The following is a 23,573-nucleotide window of genomic DNA, read 5'->3' as shown; positions in this document are numbered from 1 at the left end:
CATGCTAGCTACATACTGGATTTTTGATTAAATATTTTGGTAAAAAGCTACTTCTGAAAATGAAAAATACTTTTGTTAAAATTGCAATCGTGCTTTTTCCTCTTGAGAAATAATTGTTCTTCCATGTCTTAGAGGAGCAAAGGAGTCACCCCAGCACAAGCAACTTGGCACTTTTGGTAAGAAAGCACACAAATTCATAAAGGTGGCTATTGCAAGGAAGCGTTTTTGTTCCGTGCACCTGCTCAGCGCAGGCTCGGCGGTGTCCGGGAGCTGGATGCTCGAGGCCGGTCGCCGGCCCGTGTCCGGGTGCGAGAAAGGGAGCGGCCGGGGGAGCGGGAGAGGGAGGAGATGGACGTGGGTGAGTGGAAGTAGCGGTGCTGTTCGGAAGGGCAGGGACGGGGCTGAAATCGGAGTGGGGTGGCGGTGGAGCCGCCGGCGGCCCGCAGCGAGGGGATGTGGGCTGGGGAGGGGCAAGGTGCCGATCCGCAGGCACCGGGCGGGGCCTGGGGACCCGCCGCCACGTTGCATTCGAGAGTCCGTGCGCCTGACGGTAACGGCGCGATGCCGCCGCTCCCCTCGCCCCGCGGGGCGGGAAGGGGAGGGCGGGCGGTGCCGCCCCTTACGGCCGGCGGGGCGGGGCACGGCACGGCGCCCGTCGGGAGGCGGTGGTTGGGGGCGGTCGGCCGCGGGGGAGCGGAGCGGGGCGGGGCGGCTCCCCGGGGGGGAGCGGGGAAGGCGCGGCCGCCCCCTCCGGCTCTGGGCAGCGCGGGGCCCCGCGGCCGCCCCGACATGTTTAACCGGGCCGTGAGCCGCCTCAGCAGGAAGCGCCCGCCGTCAGGTAAGGAGGGGGAGGGGGAGGGGGAGCGGGAGGGGGAGGGGGGGGCGGTGGCCCCCGGCTGCTCTCGCTGGAGGCAGCGCTTCCCCTTCCACCGAGCGGCGGGGCGGGAAGGGAAGGCGCGGCCGAGCCCCCGACCGGCGGGAGCGAGGCTGAGGGGAGCCGGGTGAGCCCGCAGCGCTCTTTGCCCAAGTCCGCTCCGCGGGCCAGTGGTACCGGCGTCCGAGCGGGCTTAAACTCGCGTGCGGGGCGCTTCACCTCGCTGCGGACCTGCCCCTCGGGTTTCACACCGTGACCTGGCTGTGCCGGCGGTGGAGGCGACCCGTGGGGCGGGGAGGCTGCCTCGGCTCAGCCTAGCTCGGCTTGGCTCAGCGGGGTGAGCCCGGGGCTAACTGCCGTCGGAGGGACGCGCCGCTCCTGCCGCCCCGGCAGCTGCGCGGGAGGGGGAACCGCGTTCTGCTCGGGCTTCTGCCTTATCAGCCAGGTTTTAATTGCGAGCTGCTGCCTGCCGCTGGTGCTGATAGCGAGGCAATACAGCCCACAACGTCAGAGCGCGGTTGCTCGAGCTCTGCGTTGTCTTTGAAGAGTTTGCCTTTGGAGGGAGCGTCTTAAGCTAGAGTGGGAGTTACCGCGGGGTCATAACGCAGGACTCCGCGGTCGCCCCGCAGACAGGCGTTGTAGCGTGTTTGTGCTGCGGTGGGGCGTCTCAAGGCGGCTCTGGTGCTCCACGCCTTTCGATTCAAAAGGGGTGGTATATACCATTGCTAAGATAACTGGTGTAAGAGGTACACATTTGCCATCTCAGAAGATACTACATTTTGTAACGCGCAGTAAGAAGTTACAGTCTTTCTAAGAAAGCTAAATATGTTTGTCTGGGGGAGTTGTGTTTTTTTTGTTTTGTTTTGTTTTTTAAAGGATGTATGTCTGGTGAACACTTTGAGAGATGCTACAAAAGCAGAACGTCCCTTCAGTTTCCTTCCTTATAGTTAAAAGTGGAATCCAGTAGCCATCTGTTGTCAGAGACGGTCAAAAGAGGATGTTGAGGCTCATGCTTTGAACAACCAAAGCGTGCGAAGGACAGCCCTTCTGTAGCGAAAAGTCTAAAATTCAGCTACTACTAGGGAAAAAATTGTGCGAGGATTCATCCAGTGGAGCTTGGATGCATGGAAAGTAAGGGAGTTTTCCCTTTTCAGCTGCCTACTTAGGAAGTTTCTCCCTGTTTCATAACCTTGGATTTATTAATTTCAGACTGGTGATTGTTGCTGGATGGGCATTCTGGTGACTGTAGGAAAAGGCAAGGTATTCAGAGTACTTTTAAAGTAGTAATAAAGGTTCATGGCTCGCAGCTTTATGATCCAGGTGAAAAAGGGGAATATGCAGGTGGTGTGATCAGAAGTTCTCTAAGAAGAAATTGAGAAGGCTTTTCTTAATATTGTATATTGATGTTTAAAGATAGACTAAGGAATATGCTATTTACATGGTGCTTTCTGTCATATCTATTTGTGAGCCGGCTGTCTTTTGTTAAGAAGTTTGCAAAGGTGTGCGCAGGAAAGATGCGGTTAGAATAGGTGTTTAGGTAAGGGGGTGCATTTGGCGGGGTCTGTGAAGTGTGCGAGTCTGCTGTTTGATATGGTGCAGCGCAGGCCATTGTATCAACAGTGTGAGAATGACAGCAGCCTGGGGAACCGTTGTAGCACATAGCCCTTCTGAAGGCAGGCAGACTAGCATGTCTAACTCAATTAGCTGTGTCTGAATTTCTAAAAGCTTGATGGGTTTCCGCTTTTTTTTTTGCTTGTCAAAAGCAAGGGCCAGAGCCATGAGTTTTGACGTGCAGAGTTGTATATTTTGATGTTATCGACACTTTTGTAGTTTCGGTCCAAGTTCCTGTTTGGAGAATGCAAATATTTGCCATTTTTAATACCACACTTCCACTGGTAATTGCGGTGTTATTAGTGCTGCACTTACCGTTATATCTACAGCTTACAAAGGGCCTTTATCTGTAGTCCAAGGCGGCAGTGCTATTGTTCGATGGGGGAAGGCGGCTTCTATAAGATTCTCCTCTAAAATAACGCACCAGCTAACATAAGTGCCTATTTGTTGGCTTAGTATAGGGTTCTCCTCTAAAATAATGGCGCTATTAAAATAAGCGCTTAGCCATTTGCTGCATTTGTAGAAGCAGCTGGCCACTGCACATCATGCAAGCAGTTGTGTTACGGTCGTACACTCAGTGGAAAGTTTGCTTCAGCAGAGATGCTACAACGGTGCCCTGCTGTGCGTGCTTTGTCGGCTTTCTCTGCCGCTTGGTTTCTAACCTGTATACAAGATAGCAAGCGCTCTCCTGTGGCAGTAAGAAATGTAGTTAGGACATTTATCATCTGCTGTGTGTTCTGAGTGTTACTTTTACAGAAATATTGGTGGAAGAACTGCCATTTTGTAATCCTCTTCTTAATGCACAAAATTATCTCCTAGTATTCAGTAAAAGCAAATGTCTGCCTTCCTCATTTAAAAGGTCATACTAATGTATACATCTTGGTTGTTAAACATTGATATCGAGCTTGTTATTTCCAAGTGTATATTACATAGCTTTGTCACCAAATTATTTTAACAGGAGAAAGTTATCTTTATAAACACCAGACAGAGATAAATAAGTTTCAGGAGGGTCATTCGTGTAATTACGTTTATTCCAGTATTGTGTTCTAAAATCAATTGTTTCAGATTTTCATTAAATTGTACTTCAGTGCAAGTAACACTTTTAAGGTAATTTAATAATGTGTTATGGGATATGGATTTGGGGATTAGCTTCTTGAGTCATTTGTGGGGAAAACCGCTCTCCTATCTCTTAAGCTCATAAAAAAATTCTAGAAATCACAAGTCAAATCTGCTAAATGAAACCAGCACGTGGAGTGGGAAGTTACGATCCTAACTGGGGATGGGTGTTTGTGTCACTTTTGTATTAGAAAAAATGCTGTTGATGGTGTATTTAATGGGGTGTAGTAAAAATACCCAGCAGTTTTAATAACCTCATAAAATTTCAGGGTGTTTCCTACTGTCACGTATCATGTGCAGCCTATTTTCATTTGCACAGAAGGGGAACACTAATGTTTTATGGTGGTTGCAAAGGAGCACTGAACATGTGGGTTAATGGTACTCAGCCCAGAGGGAGAGAGCTTGATCGGTGCCGTGCCCAGCACACAGACTTGAGCCCCCCAGAGCTGTCATCACGCTCCCTGGCATGGCTGGGCCCCTGCCCGCCGTGTTGCCCCTGGCACAGCCGGCAGGGTGGTACCAGCCAGGTCACCTCCCCAGCAGGTTGTTTGGATACAGCTACTGTGTTTTTGAGGGACTGCTCAGGACAAGAGCTGTGCTGCACGACCCGACGGCAGGATCCAAGAGCATCCTCTGGCCTCTTGTGTTTATTATACACAGGCGGTCCGAGGGTCATTTACTTCATTTCTCCTTCTGCCTGATAACTTACGGAAAAATAGCTGCATTAGTTGTTCCTTTCTGAAGACTACCTGCATGTGAGGACCTTAACAATGGAAGGAAGCAGCTAAATAAACAAAGCTGAAATACTGCTAAATATTGTGACACTACAGCTGGTGTCCCCTGCCTCGGTGTGGGCTGATGCTGGGAGCTGTCGCCTGGGCTGCGCTGGGGTTGTGGCTGCTGGCGGCACCCGCGTCAGTTCGGCAGAACTGCCCCGCGCTGCGCCATCCCATCGCCTCTCCTCTGGGCAGCTCCCTGCTTGAATAAGTGAGGCAAGGGGTAAATGAAAGGGTTGCATTGTAGCAACAATGGACAGGTGAGCCTCATCTCAGCGCCACAGCACGGTTTGGGTTGTGGGGAGCTGGTTAGGTGAGGAAACAAACTGAGTAAGAGTCTGGTACAACAGGGCTCAGCAGAATGGATGTTAGGAAGAAGTTGTGTAGGGCCTCCCTTCAAAAGCAAATTTTTCTTTACTGAGGCTGTAGGAGGAGAAGGTGGGGAGAAAGGGAGCAGGGTCATAGCTCCCTGGGTGACAAGGGTGCTTGTCACAAGGGTGACAAGGAGGAGCCGAGGAATGTGAATGGTGGGTGGGGTTGGGTTGTGCTGGGGAGGCTGGAAGTGAGAGGAAGCTGGGGGGGAATGGTGATATGGGAGGATAGAAAATGGTCAGCAGTAAAAGGAGAAGCCAGTGAAAGCTGCTGAGGGGAAGCAGATCAATGTATCCTGGGTGCATGGAAGCCCTTGTTCCAGCCTTTGCCTTGTCACCAGAAATGGTTTTTTTAGGTTCTCATGGCACTGGGTCTGCCCTGTATTGCACTGGCTCATTGAAACACCTGCTTTGCAAAGTAATTGTTAATGTCTACTTAAAATTTGGCTGGAAAAGAAACACTAGAAATAAAATCTTGCTCCCACATGTTCTGTGCTAAATCATATATTAAATAAGGGAATGGCCTGGTTCTGCAGGCCATTAGCAGCTGTACACACAGAGCTGCCATTCTGCTTTCAGGTGAGAGTGATCATAACAAGAGATTCTAGCTCCTTGGAGCAGAAGACAATTACCTCCTATGTAAATGGCTATTCCCGCTTAAATCTCACAGATTTTCCTGAGATTAGATGACCAGATACTTTGAGTCAGGTTCCTAAAATAAATTTAGCAAGCGATAGTCAAGAACCACATCCTTTTGCATGAGGGGAGGGGTAACTGAGGCACGGTTGACTCTCTGTACTCTTGCATCACGTATGAAGTCTGCAGTAGTGGTTTGGAGACAATCCTCAGGTTCTGATTCTTGACCTTTAACTCGCAGGCTGTGTGTTTTTTATACCGAGCTGGAGGTGTACATGCTGCTTTGGAGACCAGTCTGTCGCAGTCCTTATCCAAATTGGTTATGTATGAGTCTGGATCCTTAAAGGCCTTGTGCAGGCATAGAGTCATGCGTTCACTGCGTAAGAAATTTCAGGTTGGTGCTGTAACCGCATCATGGAGTGAGAGCAGGAGAGGCAAAGGAGAGACAGGATTTAGACATGAAAGATGTAGTCGGCAGTGACTGCTTCCTCAATCATTTTAGACACGCTTCTTTCTTTTACGTCGGTATTTACTTGGGGCATGAGTGTAGATTTCTCAGTATTAGGCAATGGGTATGGAATCCACGCCTCCAGAAAGTTTACCTCTTTTCCAGCTTTGTAATTCCTCCTGTATAAAAAAATCCCCACTCCTATCAAGGGAGCAGATCATTGAAAACAGTGGTCCATCTCACTGTTTGAAAAACAAATAGACTCTACAGGTCCCTACCAACCAAAACTCTGTAGGCTTTGCTGTTGTGCCAATATTTTGTAGGGCTTTAACCGTAGCGTTCATCATTCTAGCTACCAGCTGAAAAGGGCATCTGATAGTATAGCTCTGCATAGATAGTTTTTTGAGATATTTGCTGAGTTTCATGATGGAGGAAGGGTTTTTTAGCAGAGCTTTAGCAGAAGGTGCTAAGATCCATATTTCCAATAAGTTGGTAGGGAGAAATGAAGGGGTTATAAAAATAAATAGAAGCTGTGTTGGTTACAATAAGAGTTGTGTGCACCTTTCCAGTGTGTAGAAGTGGAGCTCCTAGCCTGACTCTTCCTGGCCTGCACTCCTGCTGTCTTCCCTGGGCATTTCGTGTGTGACAGGAAAGGAGGCCAAGCCCTTTATGTCTGTTTTAGAGTTTTTTAGATCAGCAGTAAAATTCCTGGAGTCTTCCCAAGTAAGAGGTTTTCTGATGGATAGCCAGCAAACAATTTTTTTGGTATTGCCAGCCTTGAATGTAATGTACTTGTCCCTGGGATAGAAAAATTCAGAAATGTATGCCATATCACCTATTTGTGAGAAGGCTGGCTGGCAGATAAATGTGGGCACAGTCCAGTACACCTTATAAAAGCAGAATTTCAGTGGACTTGAAAACAAACAAGCAAACAGGAAAAGCACCCAAATACCACTTGCCTAATAGCAGGAATGAGGCTCCTCTGCCAGCTGTCTTTCCTCCCTTTGGTCTGGGTTAACATACTGGACTTGCTCTCCTGCTAAACCAAGCATTATTTTTCTTTCTCCCTTCGCCTTTTCCCAACCTCCAGTGATGATTCTTTTCTTAAAAATAAATGTCATGTGTATGACTGACCAGGATTTGCTTTATAGAAGCCAAGGTTGCTGACAGTGCCAGAACAAAAGGGGAGTGGTCCTTTTACTACACAGGCTGTGGTCATTGCGTTCCACATGCAAAAGGTGCTGGAACTCCTATAAAACAGTGACAGTGCTTACTTATGTGCTCACGAATTACATAACTGCAAGGCATTTTTGCCTCCTCAAAGGCAAAGCAGAATTCAAATATGTGTGTGTGTTTATTTTCAGTTTTATGGTGTTTCCTTTGAAGAGAGCAGCTGTAATCCAATAGTGCAGAGGGCAGTGGGGAAGAAATGCTTCTAATGAAGATGATGTGTTTTTCAATTTTTTCCAGAGATAAATGACAGCGACGGTCACCCAAGCAGCAGCCACCAAACCTTGAAAGGAACCTCAAAATGGGCTACATCACTGGAGAACCTCCTTGAAGATCCAGAAGGAGTGAAACGATTTAGGGTTGCTATATTAACTATGGGTATTTATATAAACTGAAAATAGGATTTAAAGCTGAATGAGTCTCAGCATAAATGGTGCAGCTGTGCCAGTGCTGTAAGCACATAAGCGTGCATCCTTCTAGATGCGTGCCCATAGCAGAGGTGGCAGAATTTGAGCTGTGGCATTTGCTGACCTTCTGAGGTAGTGCCTTTTGCCTGCTGCCATAGCAGCTTGTTCTTATAAGGCACAAGGAAGACACTTGGTTGCACCTTTCTAATCAGATATATCATCTGTTGCAAGGATTACCAAGTTACTGTTGGATAAACTGCAGTCCTCGAGCCATGGATCTCTCTTGCCAAGCATATTTATCACTGAGGATTGATCCTGTGCTCCTCATTGTCATGTTGTCCTTACTTTAGCAATGAGTTGTCACTAACAGCTCCTGAACCTGATAACTCTGTGTGGCTCTTGTTCTGTGTTGCAGCATCTGTACTGAAAAGAATTGCCTTTAATTTTACTACGAAGTGTGAACTTGTGCAGCTCAAAATGCAGGCTTGATGCTTCATTAGGTGAGGGTCGTGAGGTGGTTTTTCAAAGCCTTCTTGCCATATTAGCAATAGGAATAAGAACTACCTACTTGAGTATGGCTTGGCCATACCAAGCACTGATAAAATGAACTGGGATAAAAGAGTTTCCTGCCAGACTGATTTGAAAAGTGGTGCAAACCAGAATTACAAAACACTGCGACGTAGAATTCTTAAAAAAAAAAAATCTTGGTTCTATTTAATTCTTGGCGCTTCTTAATCTCTATTTTCTGATACTTGAAAGAGAAACCGGATTATCTTAGAGCTATAAATATTTCAGTCATGTTTTACAAAGAAATTTAATGTACATTTTTTCTGCATTTTAAAAACATGCCTCACTTTTGGAGGAATGGGCTTTGTTTAAATACTGTCCAGAGAATGCAAATACATCTGCTTTAGTTTACCTAAGTGAATTTATTGCTGCTGATGATCATGTTTGGAAACACTTTTATTTGTAGCGATTTTACTCATTAAAGTATCAGAAAGGTACTAGAAGAGAATCTCAAGTCATCTGACTCATTAAAATAGTTCATTATACTCACTGCTAATTAATTTATTTATTTTTGGATTTCCCTTTAAGTAATGACTGTAAAATTGCTCAATTTGTTTAAGGGGAAACTGAAGAAACTCCTCTTGTTAGTTACTGATGTGCTCTGAGATTAAATGTAGCTCATCGTTCTCCTGGAATGTGCTTTCAGAATGCTGAATACATGATTGTTCATTTGTGTCTTGGTAGTGTGCAGATGCACTCATGCAGTGGTTCTGTTACGCTGCATTAGGTAAACTCATACCATGGTAAAGCTAGCCATAGGCAGCTTCCAGTCCTCATAGCTCTAGTAGGAAGAGAGCAAAACAACTGAGAAATTGGATCCTAACGTTTGTTTGTTTGTTTTTCTTTTCCCTAGGAATTTTTAAAGAAAGAATTTAGTGAAGAAAATGTTTTGTTCTGGCTAGCATGTGAAGAATTTAAGAAAACACAGGGAAAAAAACAGGTGTGTTTCCTAAATAAATTCTACTTTTCAACAAAGTCTCCATACCAGAGCTGGAGCTATAACGTTTCTGTTGCATAACATGCTTCATGTGAGTGCAGATAAATACATTTGAAGAAATTGCGCTGAAATCAGGGTGGTGGAGTTGTTTGGAAACAAAGTGGGTTCTATTTCAAATCAAAACAAAATGCTGAAATTGTCAAGTTTCCCGTGCTTTGAAAACTCTGAACTTTTTGTTGTTGCTTGGGAATAGCAAAAGGTTTAATTCAAGGATGTTGCATCATCTTGCTTGAAAACATAAAGATGTTTCCTTCAGGACTTTTTTTAAAGCCTAGTGGCTATTTCATGAAAATATACACCATTAGAATGTTTTAGTGGAACATAAAAATAACAAACAGCGCAAACAAAATGTTTTACGATACCAAAATGTAAAGTTTTGCCTTGCCAAATTACAAGTTACAAACCAAAAGAAATTGAGGGTCCATTTAAACTTTATTTAAATATTTATTCAAATTGATGTATACCTTCAGAGCACTTTGATTTTCATGAAAGCTATATTTTTCTAGTAGAAAATATTCTATTGGAAATTTTTCAAGCAGCCACCTCCAGTAAGTTTTTTCCACTGCTTGGACCTTGGTCTACATTTAGCTCTGGCAGGAACACAGGATCCACTTTCACATTTAGGCTTTGAAGCCTACAGAGTCAAGCCTAAAATATGTACTGTGTTTTATTTGCTTGTTTCTGAAAAAGTTTTTGTGATCTTTCAGGTTTTTTTTTTGAGAAATTCCAAATGTATTTGATCTTTGAGACAAGGATTCCGTGAGGATGAAATGAGGTAGTTTCAAAACGCCAGCTGAGCATTGCTGTCCTTGAGGGTCAGACTCCAAAATCCCATAAGCCTTTTTTTTTTTGAAATCCCACCTTTACAGTTTTCAGATGTGGGCAGCTTTTGTTGCCAAAGGGAGCATTTTAGAAAGCAAAGGGTGCACGTGTACAGCACCTTTTGCACTCTTTTGGGCAAAGTAAGCAGAGTACCATGAGGAGGCGAGGCTGGGAAAATGCCACTTGAACCTGCTTCACATGGGACCATACGTGCTTTGAGTAATGCCAGAACTATCAGGGAATAGGAATCAGGTGGGGGAAGTGGGCTTCTAGGGGTGTTACAAAGTGCAGGTGTAAGAGGGCTGCGTCTGGAGTGCAGGGTTCCTCTCTTGGGGTCAGTCAAATATTGTCAGCTGAAACTGTTTCCCAACAGATTTTCAACAACAACAAAAAAATCCCTGGATTTTCAACAAAACATATTTTTGAGAGGGGAGTTTGCTTTCTGTAAATATTCTCTAGTTTGCACTGAAAAAGCACTCCCCTTGAAACAATTCGCTTGTTCCAGTTGTGAATATTTCTTGGTATTGATAAATCCATAAAAATTACAAAAATAGTTATTTTTGCAAGAAGAGGGAAACAATTTGACTGCATGCTTTGCAATATTTAGCAGTATTTCAGCTTTGTTTATTTAGCTGCTTCCTTCCATTGTTAAGGTCCTCACATGCAGGTAGTCTTCAGAAAGGAACAACTAATGCAGCTATTTTTCCATAAGTTATCAGGCAGAAGGAGAAATGAAGTAAATGAGATGGGATAAAAGAGGGAACTGTGCTAGATGCCACTACGATGGCAGCAACATCAGTAGCTGGAGTGAGTGAGGCTGGGAGTCTTCCTCTCGCCTTGCCTGTAAGGGAGTGTTTCAACTGCAGCCTGTCTGGGTTGCACTGGAAGCCACCTCCTGTCTGGGCAAGCATGGTACTGTCAGTCCTACTGACCTGGCTCTGCTTCAGCACAAGCTGCACACCTCATTATTGTCAGTTTGTGACAAAGCATTTCCTCTTTCTTGTCCCCAAATGTCCGTATAGCACTTTGGCTGGTATGTTCAGTATGCTGGGCTGGGCATCTAGGTATCCTTGATATCCCTAGGCCATTAAAAACATTTACTTTCTGAGCTGGTGAAGTAGAGGCCAGAGTAACAGTCCGTGACCCTTTGCTTTGTATAGGGCAGATATTTTTTTCTTTGTGCGTAGTCAGTGTCCTTGCCAAGAGGTACATAGTCTTTTCTTGTTACCCCTTGGACAGGTATCAAACTGCATTTTAAAATAGAAATACAAGTAGAAAATCCTTCTGTAAGGTTCCACATTTTGCAATAGGGTAATAATTGTATTTTCCCTTGCTAAATAATTTCCATTTTTCAGCTATTTCAGGATAGCGCATGCTAGTACAGGAAATGGTAAACTGAAGTGTAGAGATAGTAGCTTAGTGAATTCTTGAATGAATTGCCAAATGATTGGACAGAGCCCTAATTAGTTTTCATTTAGCTTAATTATTCAACACCAGTCACTACACAGTATGGTCAATCTGGAATCCAGTACGGCCAAAGCTGGCTAGAATAGATGTGCTTTAGAATGATAGACTTAGAATAAGTTTTTATTCCTACTGCTTATGGATGGCTTTGTTTAGATAATTTACAAAGCTAGAGAAAGCACTAAAAATAGAAGTCTTTCCAGTGTTTATGCTAGCATGAAGTATGAATTTATCTTCTGAAAGTGACTCTTGCAGAAATCACTTTGTTTCTATCTAATGTGAGGAAAGTATTCTAAAACCAGCTTTTTACTTGTTTTTTAACCTGCTTCTCATTAAAACTGGTTTACCACAGGAACTAGCTCATAGACACTTTTGGTCAGATGAAGCTGATTTCAATTTAACTCTGAGCGGGATATTTTTTTTCCTATTTTTAAAGCATAAGATAAACTTTTCATTACTTGACATGAGAGTGTTAGCGTGGGGTTTTTCTTGGTCAGTTTAAACTTGCACAAAGGTCACCACTTGGCCAGTGGATTAAGTATCCGTTGTGCCTAGTGTTATTGCCATCCCTTCTGTGTCAGCCTGCAGCAGTGTTTGGTTTTATATAGGCTGGTATAGCATCAGGGTGGTTGGCTCAGTAAATGTTCTGTCCTCAGAACATACCTCACGTCCTTTCTGGTCTCAGTCTGCTCCTGCTTTCTGTTGGTTGCAAACTTACTGTGTTAGTGCCATTCTAAGAAAATATCCTGGGCCTTTTCTCCAGACTTCCTAAATTTGATTCAGTCGTTACTCTAACCACAGACATGTGGGCTCTGCCTAGAAGCTGACTTACATTGAGCCAACACAGGCAGATCTTGCAAGATGCTGCACAGATAGACCTCTGTCCCCTTCCTCCTGAATGTGAGCCACTATGCAGCCAGGGTTGCTAGATCGTGGGACCAGAGGGAATGCTGGCGAGAAGAAGACAGGCTCCTGACTGTTGTGTTGGCTCTAGACTACTGATGGGAATGCTTAGTCAGAAGAAGGCAGAAATGGAGTTCAGACCAGACTGCTCCATGAGTTTGTGTTTGTTTCCCTGTTTGGGTGAGCCAATACAAAATGCATGCGCATTTCAGGGATCAGGGGAGGTTTTCAGCATCTGCAGAGCTAGGCAGCAAGCAGACTACATTACTAGTCTAGCCAGATTTTGGACGGACTGGATTCAGCCTATGTTCCTAAAGCAGGAATGCACAAACTCCTCCCCTCAGCTCAAGACACATCTCGATAGGTTTTTTTAAAAAATTCCTTCAAAATTGAAGTTAAAATAGAAATGTAACTTTTAGTAAGATTGAGGAGGGAATAGGGTCAAGTCCACTTGTAGCAGTGAGCTCCACCACCCATATGGTCCTCATTTTAGGACACATTCAATTATTGAAATGGGAGTGGTGGGGACAAGAGAATAAAAGTTAACTTTAAATATTTTATTGGAGTTATTCACAAATGCAACAGCATGTGACTGTTAATGAAATAAACAACATGTCCATTGTGCTACTTCCCAAGGTTTAAATATTTCTTCTTTTGCAGCTGAGCTATAAAAATAAATTACAGATTGTAATAAATGCTTCAAACAACAGGGAATCTTTTCAGCTATTGTGAAAATGCACCAAAATACCCACGTAGAAGTTTTGTAGAGAACAATTTCGGAACAAACTATACCTATTCAAGAGTTTCTCCTGCCACCTCCCATGTGGAATGTGGCAATGGTTAAGCAGGACTGGGTAATGCTGCACAGCTGCTAACTGCTGGAGCCTGTTCTGATGCGCATCTGGGACTTCCATTCACCTCATTTGGGAAGCACACATGCTTGAGAGCTGAATTTGACCTTAGGAGAGGAAGTGGGAGAGTGTATTGCATCCACTTGAAATAGTGAGGGGGATTTCTGTAGACAGAACTTCATACTCCAAATGGGAACTTGGCACGGATGCTGGGGCAATCACACAGATGTAAGTGAAAAGTGCCAGAAATCCTTTAATAACCACCTGTGAACATGATCCCAGTTTAAGCATTGTTTAAGCTTGAGTAGAATCCCCTGTGCTGAGGCATTCGTTTCAGGCTGATGCAGAACAAAGAATGCCACCCACTGAACAGGGAACATCGCTGTCTTCTCCGCTTGAACCTGGCTCTGCCTGAATATTATTTGGGGATGTATAAACATACTGGGAGCTTTAACTGTACTTTATTTAAAAAAAGATTTTAGTTAAACTGATGCTGTACTGCTGAAGCATAGACGTAGCCTAACAGCTGTTCCAAGTGCAGCGGAACCTGTAGTGTTTAGCTGTGCATTTCTGTATTTCCCCATTACTGTAAAGTCAGGTCTCCTGTGTCTCTCCAGTGACTCCCTCTCCCTACCACAGCTCTTTCACTTCCTTTCTTTGTCATTCTGCCCCACAGAATCCAAAGATCCTCCCTATTGCACCAACCTCCCACACAGCCCTCTTGTTCCCTGCCGTGTTCTTTAAACTTCCTCACAGTACTTCTAGTTTTGTGTTTCCCTTCAAGCCTTCCTTTACTCTTTCTCTACAGTGCCAGCTTGCTTCTGTGTTCCGTGGGAAAGCAGCACCTTGTGTTGTGGCTGACGCGGAGCTATCTGTGTACTGATTAGCTGGCAGCGAGTATGTGCTGGCAGTTCAAGTAGAGTAGGCAACTTTTGAACATATACTGCAGCTTTTCCCTTGGTGTGTGTGCTGCTTTTTCTCTCCCCTTCCTTTCTCTCACCACTCTTTTCCACTGAATCAGTAGGAGGGTAATAATTTCTCAGTCCTTTGCCCCTCTCTCAAATACAGTTGAAATTGGATAGCAGGTTCAAAAGTTATCTAGGTAGGAGTGACAGTCAGTTACAATCACTTATGCTCACTCATGAGGTAATAGCTAAAGGAACCTTTAAGGTGTCTGCATGAGGGTATTAACTTTACCAGTTAAAGCAGTCACACCTCTGATTGATTGGATTAATCCCTCGTTTAGAATAGACATCGCTGACTCAGTCCTCCCTGATCTGTGAAACTGGAAAGATCAGAAATTGTTAAAAACACTTCATTGTGACCTAATGCACCTGACGCATGATGTTCTACCCATCAGATGAATAATCTGTTTCAAAAAGGAATACTCCTGGAAAATGTGTGTCCCCTTCAGCAGTGACAGAGTTAACCCTTTAGGCCTTGTGAATTGTCAAACACATGTAGCTTTTCTTCTGATTATCCCCAAATGTTGATTCTCAGCTTTAAAACATGAAAGAAATTCTGTGACTCCTTCATGGGCAAGGGTTTAAATGCTTCCTCCTTCAAGGCCACTTCCCGTCAAAGACACAGCCCTTCAGTGGGTGCCGCTCTGGAGGTGTGGTTGCTCATTTGATGTAGAGGTGCCCGTGGCTTGTGATCGTACAATGCCTGCTGCTGCAGGGGCCCATTTTTTCAGTGTGCAGAATTCAGATTGCAGCAGAGAGGCTTGCCTCCTGCCTGGTGTGACTCTTCTCCCCCACTGGCTTTCTCTTATCCAACCTTCTGGTCAAGGGGAGCTTGCATTGAATTTCAGAGGATTGTGGCCACTTGTTTACTGCTTTCAAGCTTAAAGATGCTGGGTAGGGTCAAAGTGTTATTGCTGTTACTGATTTATCAAGAGAAGACCACTGGAACAGGATTGCTGAAATCAGGGCAAATGCTAACGAACTGCTTTATGCAAGTCACACCTATCCTTATTTATCAGCTTTCAGACGCTCTTGAGAGTCTTATCTTTTCCATTAGCCAAAAAAATACTTGTTGGGTTTTTTTTAATCATGTAGCTAGTGTTGCACGTGAGTTGCCCTGAGGTATAAAACATAGTTATGATAAAGCACGTAGTGTGACAATGTTATCGCTCAGTAGCATAGATTATATGCTAACTTTGCTTAGTTTTGCCTTGTAGTAAGAGGAAGTTTCCACAGTGCTTTTTCCCTCTGGGTTCCTTGCGCATGCTGGTGATCTGTTAGTAAAAATAGACTTCTAAATAGCGAAGGCAAGGCCTAGCTGATGATGTTGAGCAATTTTACACTGGAATCTCAGATTCAAACATCACAACCTGCTGTTTAACCTAAGTGCTGAATACTGGTAGCTTCCACTAATGTCAGTGCAGGAGCTGGCCTGCAGAGATGTTTTTCCTCCAGTACAAACAAATATACACAAATAAGATAATCTATGTGTATTTGTTTTGTTACTTGTTTTCTTTTTTAATTCAGACTGTGTTTTGGTTTTAAGATGTGAACCTCAAGAATTAAGTGACCCAGAGCAGTCTCCAATAAAACATTAACAAATACTCCCACAGCAAATAATTTGTTAAATAAATATGTCCTTTTGCAGATGCAAGAAAAAGCTAAAGAAATTTACATGACTTTCCTGTCCAGTAAAGCTTCTTCCCAAGTCAATGTTGAAGGGCAGTCCCGTTTGAATGAGACCATTTTGGAGACACCTCACCCTCTCATGTTTCAGAAGCTCCAGGATCAGGTAAAGTAATTTTCTTCAAGAACTCAGTTTGTTTAGCTTTTGTCTGCCTTTAAGGGCCTCTGCTTTCTAAGCACAAGCTGATGTAAGAAAGTTGGGAATCTGCCTACTGCTACCTGTGGCAGGGATAAATGGGTAGGCACAGAGCTGGGTTGCTTCCATATTGGTGATATCAATGCGGCCACCCTGAGGGTGGATGCACTGTACCCCAGATTCTTGCCCCATCTAACTAGGGCCAGTTAGTTAAGAGGCTCAGTGCAATCATGCTCGTTCTAGTTCAGGACTTTCCTGGAGAATTGGATGAAGTTCTCTCCTGGGTTCCTGTGATGGTAGGTTGAGAATCACCCAGCTGACTAAGTCTGTGCCTAAATTTTCCTGTGTATTCGCTTGCGCTGAGTCATTGCTGATGTTTGTTTCTGTAGTTGCCAGTGGTTTCCTTGAGAGCTCAAGATTCTTCACTTTGCTTTATTTTAGTATTTATATTGATGTGAATATAATGAAATTTCCTGAAAAGCCTCCTGTTCTGTAACACATAAAAAAGGGAGTTGGTGTCTGCTTTGCCACCTTCTATAGATCTTGGGAGGTCTGGGAGAAATTAGGTGACGTTTTGCAGGCATGTCCTTTGTTGGTAAATTTTCTTGATATTTAGCTTATTTTAAAGCACAAACCATGAAGTGAGTCATGCTTATCTATGTCTTTCCAGCACTTGCAGTCTGTACTATTTTTAATTTGTGTACCATCCTCAGGACTACCTGTATTTTCCATTCGGCTCTTTCCTTTTGTGGAGAAACAGCACACTGATTTAAATAGTGTTTTCAACCCGTTTCACATCAGGTACTGAATATGTTAGCTGGGCACTGGCTGGGTCAGTTGAAGTGGTCTGAGGAGCAAAGGCTCTGCTGTCTTTCAAGCAGGTTCCAAGTCATTAGCATTGGAAATGTCTGAAACTCAGTTTCCGTGTGAAGCAGCAAAGTTTTTCATGAAAGAAATTCTGACTTGGAGGAAGGGAAAGAAAATGTTCTGGCAAATCTAAGCACTGCGGTTCAGGATGGATGATTGAGAGTGAAGCTGGAGAGACTGCTGGAGTTAAAATGTTTTGCAGTTTTACAAATGAGCATGCACATGAACAGCCAGGGATTAATAATACCTGAACTGGAAACATGCTAGACCAGTGGTAGAGGAATCCCACTAGTGTGGGAAGAAAGTCCATGAACTTTTAAAACGAAATGCAGAACATTTATGGGTTTTTGCAGGTTTCCACTGCTTGAAGCTTCTGTTTATTGCTGTTAGATAATAGTTCACAAAGAGTTATGATATTCTCTAGTTTTCAATCCTTATAAAGAGTGGTAGAATTTGTTCTCTAAGGAACAGCATTAACTGCTGCTGGCACTGCACATCTGAAGTATAAAAAGGCAGAGCTTGGAAGCCACAGTCTGGCCTACAGCATCACTGGTAACTAGCACTTCAGTTCTCCAGAGACCTACTGAGTTAAATGGGGCTAGTTGTGGGGTGTGGTTCTCTGCTCATGGGATGGCCTTAAGCAAATAGATTGGAGGCAGCTGTTCGTGCTGAATGAAGTGGTGTTAGAGTTGTTCATAGAAATCTGTAGATTTCAAAATACTTAGGGGGTAAATGTTCCTGCTCCACCGAGGTGACAAGAGGAGGGGAGGGAAAAAGAGAATTTTGTTTTTGCACGTGGTTGTTAAATCTGTGTGTTCTGTGCATTTGGCTGACCAGACTCCAGAAGATTTTGAATCTACAGTGCTCTTTCTCTCTGGGAGGTGCTTTAAATGATACTAGGAGCAAGAGTGGTCTAAGCTCGTAACAATGACCTATGATGTTCTAACAGGGGATGTCTTCCTTACAGTTTTTTTTTTTCCCTTGAGCTAGTTGGATAAATTTAATTATATTGTAGCTAGCCAACACCAGGAAGCGTAATTTGACTTTGCTTCACTGCATTGATTTGGGTCTACATCAACAGGGTATTTTGGGATTTTTATTCTTCCAATATGTAGCTTATAAAGCAAGATTTCCACTGTTTTAAACATGAACTTAGAGATTTAAATATGTAAACAAATAGTGGTTAGTAAAATGCTTCATGTTATTTATTTGCATAGGGGGTATTTCAGCAAACACAGAGACAAGAACAGTCAAGTTTTGTGTGTTTGCCTGTGTCTGTTCAGGCTCCTTGAGGATGTGAAATGAAAAAGCAGTTTGAGACTTCTTTTTTTCCCCCTCCTGACAAACAGTTGTATTACCTGGTTGTACTATCAGTTAGAAATGATACCCATAAAGGTAAAGCTCCAGTTATCCACACATGCAGGTCAGAATCCAGAAATTCCTGTTGGAAATTTAGTTACTCTGAGTACCATAGAATGTAACCTGTCATGAAGCATGACACGGAGAGGCTCCGCCAGTGAAATAACAGGCAGAGGGTGATGTAGGCTTTGGTTTTGCCTCAATTATAGTGTTGAGGTTTACTTTTTTCCTTCCTCCCTTTTTCAAGACCAAGCAAAATATAGTCCTGACCTTGACAACTGAACAGATTCCAGGCTTTTCTCCCCAAGCCCTTTTGTTTTCAGAAGATGCCAAATGAGTTTTAGCATTTTTTTGTCTGAAATGGGTAAAAATAGAAGAGGAAGCAGTTGTGTTGAGGGATGAGCCTAAACTCCAGCCCTGGGAGAGAAAAGCTGTACGCAGTGCTGACTTCATGCTTCCATGCTGGCTGTATACTGGCTGTGGGAATACAGGTGGGTCTTGGGCTAGTGAAAAGCCTGACAGCACAACTTCAGTCCATCACCAGTTTGAAGCCACACTTTGACCAGCAAATTACATCTGTACCAGATCAGGATTTTGTGGCAGGTGCCTGCAACATTCCTGATCTGGCCTGAGATCTGTATTGGCAGTCAGCCGTGTTGTAATCTAAAAACGGTAGGAGGATTGGCATAAGTTTAAGAAACATTGGTTAAACCAGTTGTTTCAGTCTAGATTGTTTGCAGTTTCAGTATTGGTATAAATTATTTAAATGCTTTTCTTAATTATCCAGTGCTTTGCAAGATTAATGAGCTATTCTGTAATGTTCAAGAGTAACTGCAGTCAGAAAGGTGCCTAAAAGGTACCTCTTTTTCTGCAGCTCTGCTTCATCCCTCTAGATATCTTCCTACTGCCCTGCCAGAAGGACACACTCGCTAGGTTTTGCTCCTGGTGGCTCTGCAGAGATAAGGCTGCAGTGGGAGGGGACCAGGTAATGTCCTGGCTCATCCACACTTGCAGTTATCTGATCATCAGCTGTAAGATCCTTCCTAGCGACCATGGCATATGACCTCCCGCTTTTCAGTATTAGGTTTTCAAAGTTGGCTATTGTGAAAGCCATAATCTGATTCTTAAACTAATACAGACATTATTGCAAAACAGTGAACATGGAACCTACAACATTGTTTGCTACATGCAGCCCCTTTTGAGAGTTTGAAATGTATTTTAATGTCATGATTTTTAGTAATGTGTTAACAGAACAAAACAGAACAAAAATACATTATCATTCATATACTGTCCTTCTCATTTAAAATCTCATTTTACTTAGGTCATTGGTTTTGTGTTTCTTTTCCCTCCTACCAGATATTCAATCTCATGAAATACGACAGCTACAGCCGCTTCTTAAAATCAGACATATTCCTAAATCATAAGAAGTCTGAGGAGCAAGAGGAGAATTCACCAGAGGCTCAGACTGCAGCTAAAAGAGCGTCAAGAATTTACAACACATGATACAATGATTCTTTTCAGGAGAGGCAATACAATCACTAAATTACACTCAGGAACAGTCTAGGTCTACGGCAGTTGCATTTAGGGCTTGAAAAGCTCAAAACGTTTTTAGGAGATACTTACCTTCTTAATTGCTTGAACGACTAATTGTTTTTGTATGATAGCTAATAACCAAGTGCCCAGGGAAAGACTGTTTCCTGGCTAAAAGGCTGCCGTGTTCCTCCATAGCATGAATTGCATTTCATATTTCACAAGTTAAAATGCTTGCGATTTTTGTATTTTCTTTTCTGAGGCATCATGATGATGAGAAATGGGAGATAGGGTGGTTGTGCTGTTTATTTTTCCTCGTAATTTTTATTTGTGACTGGCTTTTACATCCTGAATTGCTGGAAGAAGCTACTGAGGAGCACAATTGACATTACGTTGTGGTTGAGACATTCATAGCAAACTTAATCATGAAGGGACAGCATCTTTCAGGGTTAAGCTCAATAGAATCCAACCCCTTCCTATGTAACTTTGTTCTTTCAAGGTGATACCTGTTTTGATTTGTCTTTATTGTTGAACCAAAACTTCTCTAGTCATGATTTTAATGTCTGTATTTCTTAAATTTCCCACATTTTTTTTGCAGTAGACAATCATGTTCTTCAGAGGATGGAATAACCTGTATTCCCTTGGGAACAAAAGCTCTAAGATAGAGAGAATCTCTGAAGAACTTCTAACAGCCATTAGGAGACTTGACAGTTAATATCCCACTCTGGGCTCACTGATTTCAGCAAAGCTTGACTTGGCATGTCCTGCATGTCAGCATAACATCAGTGTCAGATGCCAGTGTTGGGTAGCATCTGGTCTCTCCTAGGTCTCCTGAGCAATCCTGCTCTGCGCAGCAAGGATACTTTGGCAAAGGACCAACCAACAAAGTCTGGCTTTGTTTTCCCAAAATCTTTCTACTAAAATCACCCTGCCTAATTTTGTTGCCCCAGAGAAGTATTTCAGGGTTTCTTAATCATAACTTTTGATAACTGCAATGGAACAGGCAGGGGGTTGATATTGTGGTTTAGCTGTTGTCACATTGAGCTTGAGAGGAAAGTGAATTTATTTTTGCCCAGGGGAATCAAAGATGAATTGTCAGGGTGCTAAAGGAGGATGCTCCCAATGAGCCTTCCATATCATCCTGAGACTGTGTCAGAGCTGAAAAGCACATTTTGGCGTACAGTTCATGTGTTTATATATTGTTTAATTCACTGCAGTGTTACTACACTGCAGTTTAAGTTGGGAAAGCATATTAGCTACATGCTCTATTTACAAGCTTCGCAGTGTGTAGTCTAGCTGTTTCACATTCTCATTATTTGCTCTGTCATTTTCTGCACTGCTTTTCTTGAACTTAGGTTTATGTGCTGGCTAATCTAAGTGCACAGTTAGCTGTTGGTCGTTTTGTAGTTATTTTTGTCAGAAGGGCCAGATATGTTTTATGTATTACTGTCACTATCAGTGTTTTAAAACTAAGTCTAGATTGTAATTTTTGAGGATGCAAACTCAATTCATAGACTTGATTATTTCTTTTAACTCTGAGCCACTCTTGCAGGTGATGTGTAAAAAAAGTTGTTTCCATGGGCCTTTCCCTAGTGTAGATGTAAAAGCAGGAGCGGGAGTTCTGATTCTTCCCCCAGAACTAAATGGCCTGTTCATTTTTAGGAAATCAAAGAAGAGGTCAGTGCCTCCATATGCATGTTTTAAAATGTAATTCTTATGCACTGAGTTGATTTTCCTTTTATGCTCTCAAAAGATTTAATGGTGAAGTCATAATCTTGCTTCAGGCACTTTCAGTGGTATTTGACCTCGCGCTTAAGTTGTATTTCAGTGTTTTGCTGCATAGGAATGAAGTGAGCACATGCGTGAATCCTTTTGTTGTGGTAGGGCCTAAGAAATGGGACCATCCAGTCCTGGACTTGCCGACTATTTGTAGTCTCAGGGTTACCTCTTGAAAATTCACTGTAATAACCAACTCTTAACACCTGCCACAGCAGAGGACGGAACTTCTGATACCGTTGAAGTCCTTGGGAGAGGGCTGCTTAAGTGCATGTAGGAGTTGGGATTTGTCTCTTCGTAGTTACTGTGGCAGAAGTCTTAGTGATATAGAAAAATGCAGGATGGGGCCCTTCATGGGAAAAATGCAGAATGAGCTCTTGCCACATTCATCACATGGATGCACAGTAGATTCACTTTTAATCATATTGATTTTAAAAATGCATGAGTAAGGGAGAAGAGTCTTTGACTATCATGTTTTAAAATAATAATAAAAAAGTCAAACCAGAAGCTGTATGGACAATGGTAGGGCATTAAAGAGAGAAAATACTTGTTTGTAGCTGCTTGTAAGCAACATTTTCCTTGGCAATATGCTCCTTATCAGGTACTGTATTATTTGCTTGTTAAGAGCAAATGCCCCGCAGGAGTAGGTGCAAAGGTGCTCTACACTAATACCGACCAAAAGTTACTCTAACAGAAATAGCAGCATCTCAATGCCTGTGATGTTTGTTTCAACACCTGTGATATTTCTAAGATAATGTACCTAAATCCACAAAATTCTTATCTTTCAATTGCTCTTTTGCCCAAGCAGGAAGAAGTTCATTGCCCCGTTGTCTGTCTTATGTGGTGTCTAGTTTTGGTTTGTTTTTTTTAGAAGAAAACCAACAACTAGCCTTGTAAGGTGCAGAAATCAAAGGGGTTTTCCTATCCGTTAGATTATCTGTATTTTCCAGTAAAAGAGCAATTGAAGTAAAACCATGCAAGCAGATGTCTGTAATTGCAGCGTGTATATATGTGGAGGTTATTTTGCTTCTGTTGATATTATCACTGATCAAACTTGCTTTGTGAAATATATGACATTTTCTCTTATGTGGCATAGAACAAATCACACAGAAAAAGAACTCAGTTTCCCTGTAAGTAAATCCTGCATTCCAGGAACAATTGTAAACATTGCATCGAACCTCAGGCTGTAAGTAGGTGCTCAGAGTTGCTTTAAGTAGAGGTTAAAGATAGGATCTTCTCTTTTTCATAGAACTTACACTGAAGTATGAGCACAAAAAGCAAGCAAGAGAAGTTTCATGCCTGATTGCATGTCTTAAACTCTACCCTATTGTGTGTTTCTCAGCTAAAAATTAAAATATTCTACAAATACACCAAATCCGTGTGCTGGCAGTTGTTTTATGTTTTGAACGCAGTTTGGGCCAAGATCACTTCATATCCCATAGTTACCCCATTTTCTTCTTTCAGTCCCTGTTAACACAGTTGCTCACATTCTATCATACTACGTTTTTCTCCTGGAAGCTGGGAAGATGGGTGACACAGCGGGTTTCACTTCTGAGTGAGCCGTTGTCTGAACAAATTGCAGAAAGTCACCTGAACAGCAGAAGCTGCTTCTTGTACCTTCTTCATCTCCTCCCATGTCTTTGTTCCTGTTGCAGCCTTTGCTTCAGGTTGCCAACCCACTGATGTGGAGAAGGAGGGTTTGAAAAAACACAGTGTGGGAGAGAAAAAGGTTTGAATATTCAGGTTTGGATAACAGTTTGGAATGTGCTTATATTTTTACTGAAAAATCAGATTCATTTTAAGTGGGTAGCATTTGCATCTGGGTATAAACTAAGTAGGTCTGTGATGCAGAGAGGGGTCCCAAATCATTCTGTGCTTCTATGACTGTGGTTCAAAGCTGAAAAGGGATATATTTCCCCTTTTATAAATTGCAAGTCTTACAAAGTCACCCAGTTTTGCCAAATGTCTGCCCCCAGCACACCAGAACGATGGTTTACATGGTAGTGTTCATTTCCCTGTCCCAGAGGCAGTCCTTCTTGTTTTAAACCCAACACAGCTCATGTCCAAGGGCTCCTTTGGCAAAGACACAGTTAAAAAGCAAGCTGCAGGGCACCCTTTATCCAGAGGATCTGTGTAACTTAGCTGTGTTGCTGTAGGAGCGCTCAGCAGCTGCCGCATAAC

The 23,573-nt window shown here is 43.1% G+C and overlaps 1 protein-coding gene across 2 annotated transcripts; it reads left to right on the top strand.

Moving 5' to 3' along the window:
• The first annotated feature begins 671 nt into the window (after positions 1 to 671).
• On the top strand, positions 672 to 22,767 carry RGS10 (regulator of G protein signaling 10). Of its 2 annotated transcripts, none has more exons than XM_064464258.1 (5): positions 672 to 838; positions 7,303 to 7,421; positions 8,890 to 8,976; positions 15,687 to 15,830; positions 19,443 to 22,767. In XM_064464258.1, exons 1-5 carry the CDS (start codon positions 790 to 792, stop codon positions 19,587 to 19,589), a joined length of 546 nt encoding a protein of 181 aa, XP_064320328.1. In that variant the 5' UTR covers positions 672 to 789; the 3' UTR covers positions 19,590 to 22,767. The 2 variants fall into 2 exon arrangements, with proteins under 2 accessions (XP_064320328.1, XP_064320329.1); XM_064464259.1 differs by lacking the exon at positions 672 to 838 and adding an exon at positions 1,751 to 2,005.
• Positions 22,768 to 23,573: the final 806 nt, after the last annotated feature.

The sequence above is a fragment of the Phalacrocorax carbo genome, chromosome 12 (assembly GCF_963921805.1).
Source record: "Phalacrocorax carbo chromosome 12, bPhaCar2.1, whole genome shotgun sequence".
NCBI classification, from domain to species: Eukaryota; Metazoa; Chordata; class Aves; order Suliformes; family Phalacrocoracidae; genus Phalacrocorax; species Phalacrocorax carbo.
This window is presented reverse-complemented; position numbering and strand designations above follow the sequence as displayed.

Coding starts and splice junctions, on each gene's coding strand:
- RGS10 (XM_064464258.1), top strand. CDS start 790: ATGTTTAACCGGGCCGTGAGCCGCCTCAGCAGGAAGCGCCCGCCGTCA. Junction 839..7,302: donor CAGGAAGCGCCCGCCGTCAG/GTAAGGAGGGGG, acceptor AATTTTTTCCAG/AGATAAATGACAGCGACGGT. Junction 15,831..19,442: donor TTCAGAAGCTCCAGGATCAG/GTAAAGTAATTT, acceptor CCCTCCTACCAG/ATATTCAATCTCATGAAATA.